This window comes from Populus euphratica, unplaced genomic scaffold, assembly GCF_000495115.2.
Source record: "Populus euphratica unplaced genomic scaffold, PopEup_1.0 scaffold604.1, whole genome shotgun sequence".
Taxonomy (NCBI): domain Eukaryota; kingdom Viridiplantae; phylum Streptophyta; class Magnoliopsida; order Malpighiales; family Salicaceae; genus Populus; species Populus euphratica.
The window spans coordinates 129,049-136,097 of NW_011500478.1; the positions used below are offsets into that span (position 1 = coordinate 129,049).

The 7,049-nt window shown below is 27.4% G+C and overlaps 1 protein-coding gene and 1 long non-coding RNA gene across 3 annotated transcripts in view; one reads left to right on the top strand and one right to left on the bottom strand.

Annotated features, from left to right (window-relative positions):
• The window catches only part of LOC105114933 (uncharacterized), a 28,771-nt gene extending 26,258 nt beyond the window's left edge, over positions 1-2,513 (bottom strand). The window contains exon 1 of the long non-coding RNA XR_840243.1: positions 2,432-2,513. This is a non-coding gene — a long non-coding RNA (uncharacterized LOC105114933). The remainder of the gene's footprint in view (positions 1-2,431) is intronic.
• The window catches only part of LOC105114934 (protein LURP-one-related 15-like), a 32,691-nt gene extending 26,603 nt beyond the window's left edge, over positions 1-6,088 (top strand). Inside the window, exons 2-3 of one of the 2 annotated variants that reach the window (XM_011011668.1) lie at positions 2,489-2,713; positions 5,804-5,991. In XM_011011668.1, coding sequence (XP_011009970.1) covers positions 2,489-2,713; positions 5,804-5,950 — 372 coding nt within the window. In that variant the 3' untranslated portion in view covers positions 5,951-5,991. Of the gene's footprint in view, positions 1-2,488; positions 2,714-5,803 lie in introns of both variants that reach the window. The other variant, XM_011011669.1, reaches the window with a different exon arrangement.
• The last annotated feature ends 961 nt before the right edge of the window (positions 6,089-7,049 follow it).

Here is a 7,049-nt window from a genome sequence, read left to right on the forward strand (position 1 = left end):
AAAAGTGAAAATAAAATAAATATTATAATTTATACAAGAATTTACCTCCCCAACAACGGCGCCAAAAACATGACATAATTAAAGAGTTGATGTCTTATCCCAAGTGCAAGAGTGTCAAAGTAATAAATAACTCGGTAAAATTAGGGTCGAACCACAAGAAAGTTGACTATATAAATTATAAATAATAATAATAATAATATGAACAACAAGAACAATGATGATGGTGGTGAAGATGAGTTAAAGAGGACTTTGAGATGTAAGATTAATGTGAAGATTATACAATGATAAAAACAAATGTCAAAGTTAGAGGATACACTAATAGTATTAGAGATAAGTAAAGTATAAACTCTTTACAAATTATCAATATGATCATATTAATCATCTTATTTACATAACACTATACTTATAAATTTTATCAAGTATTCATAATGCTAACTTATGTTGACAACCAATCAAGTTCCTATCATAATAACGATGTCAGCAGAAGATTACGAAGGATCAAGTATTTGATGTACCAAGTGTTATACAACACAAATCTAGATTAATCATTTAACAAGCAAGGTATTAAGAATTAATAAGATAAAAATGATAAGACATGTTAATAGTAAGTTGTTTAGGATATAAGCATTGAAGTCTATATTGAGTTTATATTATACTTATCCTAACACTATTAGTGAAACATTTTCACCTTAACATAATTAAAAATTAATAAGATAAAAAAGATAAAACCTTTTCAGGTATATTTTAAACTTAATAGTTGATTCTTGATAGTAAATTTTAATTAATCACGATGATTGTCCTTTGACGCATGCCCCGCGACCATTGCTTTTTCAAAGGCCAAAGCATCCATAGACATTATTGAGAAATGATAGCTACCAACCATCTATGTGGTGCCAGTGATAAAAACTTAGGATTGAAGAGTTATTTTTTTTGTGATTTCAGGTTTAAGTTTTTTATTATTTAGTTATTGAAGGTTAATATAATCGTTAATTTTAAGATCTGCAAGATTAGTTATAGTACGTATAAATTGTTCCAAACATCTATATTAATTTTAAAAAAAAATAGCTATCAGCTGCATTGCAGGTCACGTGAGGCATTTCTTTCTTTGCAAGAGGGCCCTCCCTGTTTTAACCATATTTGGCTTCTAACGCTTCTTCTTATGGAATGAAAAAATTAAGAGTGTAACCATTTAGGTGGTGGCCAAGTGGTAAAGACTTGGGACTAAGGGGTTTGCTCCCTCTGTGGTCTCAGGTTCGAGTCCTTGGTTGCTCATATGATGGCCACTGGAGGCTTACATGGTTGTTAACTTCAGGACCCGTGGGATTAGTCGTGGTGCGCGCAAGCTGGCCCGGACACCCATGTTAATCTAAAAAAAAAAAAATTAAGAGTGTGGTTCTTGAATGATAAGAATTTAAAATTAAAAATTTTTTTTTTGAAATTTTTAATTGTTTATTCAATGATTGCTGAAATTTATATAATTATTAATTTTAAAATTTATAAAATTAATTGTGATATATATAATCTGCCCGATATTCATATTAATTCAAAAAAATAAGAGTACATACGCCATGGATGGTGACCATGCGAGCTCCGAATTCAACACCGCTGGTGAGTTCATGAACGGGATAGAATCTTTTATCAGTGAATTTCAAGAGCAGGTATGATTTCCCTGAAAAGCACAATTCATTTTTCCAAAAATAAAAAATAAAAGAAAACGAAAAAATCGAAAAGCAAGAAGAGAAGGATGATAAAATGCTCCACCTAGAAAACCCAATGTCCCCACCACACCATATTCGCTCACCGTTCAAGAATGCACGTCCTTTCAATCTATGACCCTCCCAACCCTTTACTGTCTTCTTTTTCTCAAGTCTTCTAAACGCTCGTTCTCTCCCCATTTTCTGTCCCTGTGTCTGTTGTAGAGATAGGTTGCAGACATGGCGACGATATATTGGCTTTTGGGATTACCTCATCTCCATGTCAAATAAAATCTAAATTCATCCTTTCATTGTTTCACACGGTAATATTGGTCCTTTATTTTTAATATTTTGTGGGATGTAATTGTAGTTCCCATAAAACTGGATATGAGAGGTGAAGCACTTAAATTTAAAGCGAAAAAACTACCCTATTAAATAAATTTAAAGAGACAATTCGAAGCATTAAAGGATGAAATAGAAATGAAGAAATATTTAAGGATTGAAATTGTAAGAAACCACAAAATAGAGATGAAAAAAACAAATTGTCCTAGGTGCCATCATTTGTTCACAAAGAAAAAAAAAACTCAAAAAACCGTCCCTGCCAGCTCCACTGCTAAAAGAAGCCTTTCTCACTGTTGTAATTTTGAAAGGAAGACTGCCCTAAGACACTACATGCCACATGTTAATTGGCACTATAAAAGACATCCACCGTTCCCCTCAAAGACTACTTCTAAAACCAGTTGTTTTCTTCTTCTTCAATGATATGGCTGGCTGCATGTTATCCTTCTCTCCAGATAATGACCATGCATCGAAGGTGGGAAGCTTTTAGAGGAGAAAGCAAGGAGGAGAAAGACTTGCTTTTCACAGCCAAGAAATCAAAGCTGTTCCAATTCAAGACTGAGTTAGACGTATTCTTGGGTAATAACAAAGGAGAGGTCCCTGATTTCAAGGTGAAAGGAGGCTACAGCGAGAGTTCCTGCTCTATACTTCTCGGAGATTCCAATACCATGCTTGCACAAGTAAGTTTGACGCTCTCATTCAGTTTTTAGTCCTAAGTCAACAACTATTTAATAGGTAATTATATATTATTTAACTAGATTTGTGGCTGGTGGAACAAAAACAAATTCAATATAAAAAAATATAATGATAAGATACGAGTTATTGGTTAAATTAATAATTTAAAAAAATAATATAAAAAAAAGTTAATAAAAATAGTTTTAAGCTAACTTGGATGATGAAACAAGCCAATACTAAAAGTAAAATTGATGAAGTTCACATGAGAATCTCATAGAAAAAATATTAAAAAAATAAAAATTAATTTTTAATAAATTAAATAAAACATGATAACTCTAAAAAAAAAATAGATGAAGTTCAATATCTAATAAAGAAAATAATGAAAGATGAAAATTAAGAAAAAATTAAAATTTGAAAAAGGTTGGAAAAATACTATTCAATCCCACCCAAATCAAGTTACAAAATCTCTAACCTAGTGGTGATATTAGGGTGACCATGTTTAAAATAGATTAAATAAAATCATGAAACTAAATTATCGAAGAACTTAATATTGAAACATAAAAATAAATAAAGTAATTTAACAAAACAATGAAAAAAAAATATGAGACAACCCAAGTTAACCTATAAACTCGCAATCATGAAAGTTGTGAAATCCTTTAACCGAGTTCAATCAAGAAGAGTTTAATTCCTAAAGAATTTAATTTTGAATGATGAAATCATGAAGAATATATCAATTTTAAAAACTTGCCAAAAAAATATAGCAATAAAAAAAATAAAGATCAAATTTTATAGGAAAGAAACCATGAAGGATAATTGTTTAGAAAAAAAAAACAACCCAAAAAATGATCGGAACCTAATATAAAGGAAAGAGAAAAATTACAAGAATAATTTTCAATAAATCAAATATTGAACGATAAAATTAAAATAATTCAATTTAAAAAATAGACAAAAAAAATTAATTCATGTTAATCTTTGAAACTAATGACTCTAGTTATGAACTCGAAACTAACTTCATAGCAATAAAAAAAAATATAAATTAACCCCCAAGTCCTGCAATCATATAATTAAGATCAAGATAACCTGGTGAAAGTAAAGGAAACAAAAAAGGGTAGAAAGATAAATTTTAAATAAATTAAATATCAAAGGATGAAATTGAAATAAATTAATTTGAAAAAAGAATCTAGAAAAAAAAAGTTAACTCATATTAACCTTTTAAATTAGTAACTTTGGTAATGAACCTAAAATTAATCTCATAGAAGGCATATCATTAAAAAAAAAGTAAATTTAAAAAAAAAGAGGTTGAAAATAAAAATAAAAAACATTATATTTAAAAAAAAATAAACAAACCAAGCTAGCATGAGCAAACCTTTTAAACCCTGATTAATATCTAAAACTTATAATCTATGAATCTTTGATTCGAGTTCAATTAAGAAGTTTAATTTTTAATTAATTTAATCTTGAAGGATAAAATCATGAATTACTTATCAATTTAAAAAACTTAACAAAGAAAAAAAAGATAGCAATAAAAATAATAGGGATCAAATTTAATAGAAAAGAAACCAATGGAAAATGAAATTGTAAAAAAACAAAAAAACTAAAGCATGATCCTAATCAAATTAAATAGGATTCAAAAGAATAACAATCAAATTTAAAAGAAAAAAAATAACATGGTGAAATTGGAAAAACTTGTAATTTTATAGCTTATTAAAAATAAAATAAAAATTATAATAAAAGAATGAGAACACATTTAAAAGATAAAAAAAAATAAAAGGAGGGTGAAATGAAAAAAAAAACATTTGTAATTTTATGGCCTATTTAAAATAAAAATATAATAATTAAAAAGATAAAAATCAAATGTAAACAGGAAATAAATTCGAACGCCACTCCAAAATACAATGCTTAGTAGCCAGGCAACCTTATACATGTGGTCCAAACAATACGAGGTCATTCACATATGTCAACAAATGTTTTTAAATACATTTAACTAATGTAAATGACAATAATGCCCTTGAATATCATTGGAATTTATAATAGAATTAATGTGAAATGACCAAAAAAAATAATCATTGTAAGAGAGATATGTTGATTTTGTTATCAAGAATATTAAAATAATTATACTATTTTAAAAAAATTAAAAAGATAAAAAGCCTCTTAATAATAGACATTATATTTTTTTAATTATAGGGTTAAATTAATCATTTTAATGTACACAAAATAGAAATGATCCATCTAACTTCATAAAATTTATAAAAGACAATTGTGTCATTGTAAAAAGACTACACAACTCCTATTATTTAATTCAATGTTTTGTTTTAAACAAAGATAATTTTATACTTATACTATATAATGAATAGTATTTTGAGTCTTAATGATTGGTAACTTTTCAAGAGATTTTTTTTTAATTCAATAATTATAGCTTTAAATAGTATCAAAAGACCATTGCTAAGAAACATTAAACATAGTGGTTAGCATGTAATAGACTTTCAATTTTAATTATTTTATTTATTTATTTTATGATGTTATAGTTTTTAAACTCACTTGGGATAAGTCATAGAACTCTAGGGCAATTAAATTTTTTTATTTAAAAAAAATGATGTTATTTAAAAAAAATTAAAAAAAATTAACAAGTTTTAATTAAGTTTTACTTGAGACGAGATGGTCACGGGTTTTATTTGTTTTTAAAAATATTATACTATATTATTTATTTTTTTATTTTTATTGACACGTGAACCATTTAGACTTCAAGTCATGAATTAACTAAGCAAGTGAAGTTTTAAAATAGTGCACCATCCAAGTTTTCTAAAATATTTTAATATTAGATATACTATTTAATGTTTTTCAATTCACCTTTTCGTACTTTCATAACATAGTTAAACGATTCATAATAACAATAATATTGTTTGAGAATTTGTTTTATTCACACCCGCACTTATAATATTCGAGTTTTACAATTTGGTTAATTTGGAACTTGTTGCTCAACCCTTTTATTTATTGCAAATTGAAAGGCTTCTAATTGGTTAATATATCCTATTTTAATCAAGAAGTTTATATTCATAAGAGCTCATACTTATATTGTTTTTATCATGTAAATGCAGATGCATAGAAAACATTCTCTCGCAAGTACTATTTTGGATACAGACAGTTTTGGAGTGACTGTGTATCCTAATGTTGATTATGCCTTTATAACAGCTCTTGTGGTGATTCTTGATGAGATCAATGCAGATCGTAGTGGCGAAGATTAAATACAACTTTTTTATTATTATTACGAGAGAAATGTCCAATTTTAATAGCTCTTGTTTTGTTAAAATAAATACAATGTATGTCTTATGGCTTTTTTCCAATGTTAAATGTATGTTTTGGATGAAATAAAGTGTAAAATATATTATGTCTGCTAAGTTTTATAATCATTTAAATATGCTATGGCTTTTTTCTAATGTAAAATGTATGTTGTATGTGAAATAAAGTGTAAAATATATTATGTTTGTTAAGTTTTATAATCATTTATAGGATAAATTTTGAATTCTAATCAAACTAAAAAATTAATAGATAAATTTGAAATAAATGATCTTTGATGAACTTCAATTGTTTTTGGAATATTTTCAAGATGCAAACCCAATAATTAATAACTTAATTATTTTGAAATTAATGACATTTTTTTTCTTAATTTTTTTTTTTTGAAGGGACAACTTTGTAAGTAGAGAAATAAAGACCCACAAGGATATATTGGCATGGCTGTATTCTGTGTTGGTTTGATGACATGTCTCAATAATCCACTCTCCACTTCAACATATACTGGCATAAACTTTATCAGCTTATTTTATGCTATTACCTTCTCTTTTTTTTTGGCTTTCAACTTAACTTTATAAAGATACCTCAAACTCTTGAAATCTTTCCATATAGATTCATTCCCACGTTATATATGATTTAGTTATTGGATTAATTCTGATGATAGGAAGGAGAATTTTAAGAGTTATTAAGTTCGAGTCTTATTATTTGTATTTAGAATATTGATGATATACCACCTAATTAAATTCATGCATAATACACTTTTTAGCTGTTGAATTGGCTAAAAACATTATTCGGTTGGAGTTGCTTGGTTGGAGTGTTTGGCTAATACATGATAATCTATACAGAAGATAAATTAAAATGAATTATAAACTTAAATTTTAATAAAATTAATATTACAAATAAATAATGAATTCATTATTTTACTATTTTTTTTTTTGATTTACGTGGGGTGTCCGGGCCAGCTTGCGCGCACCACGACTAATCCCTACGGCCCACTGAATACCCTACAAACCCAGCAGGCAGGTAAGGCAACGCGGGGCTGACAGGCGTGCA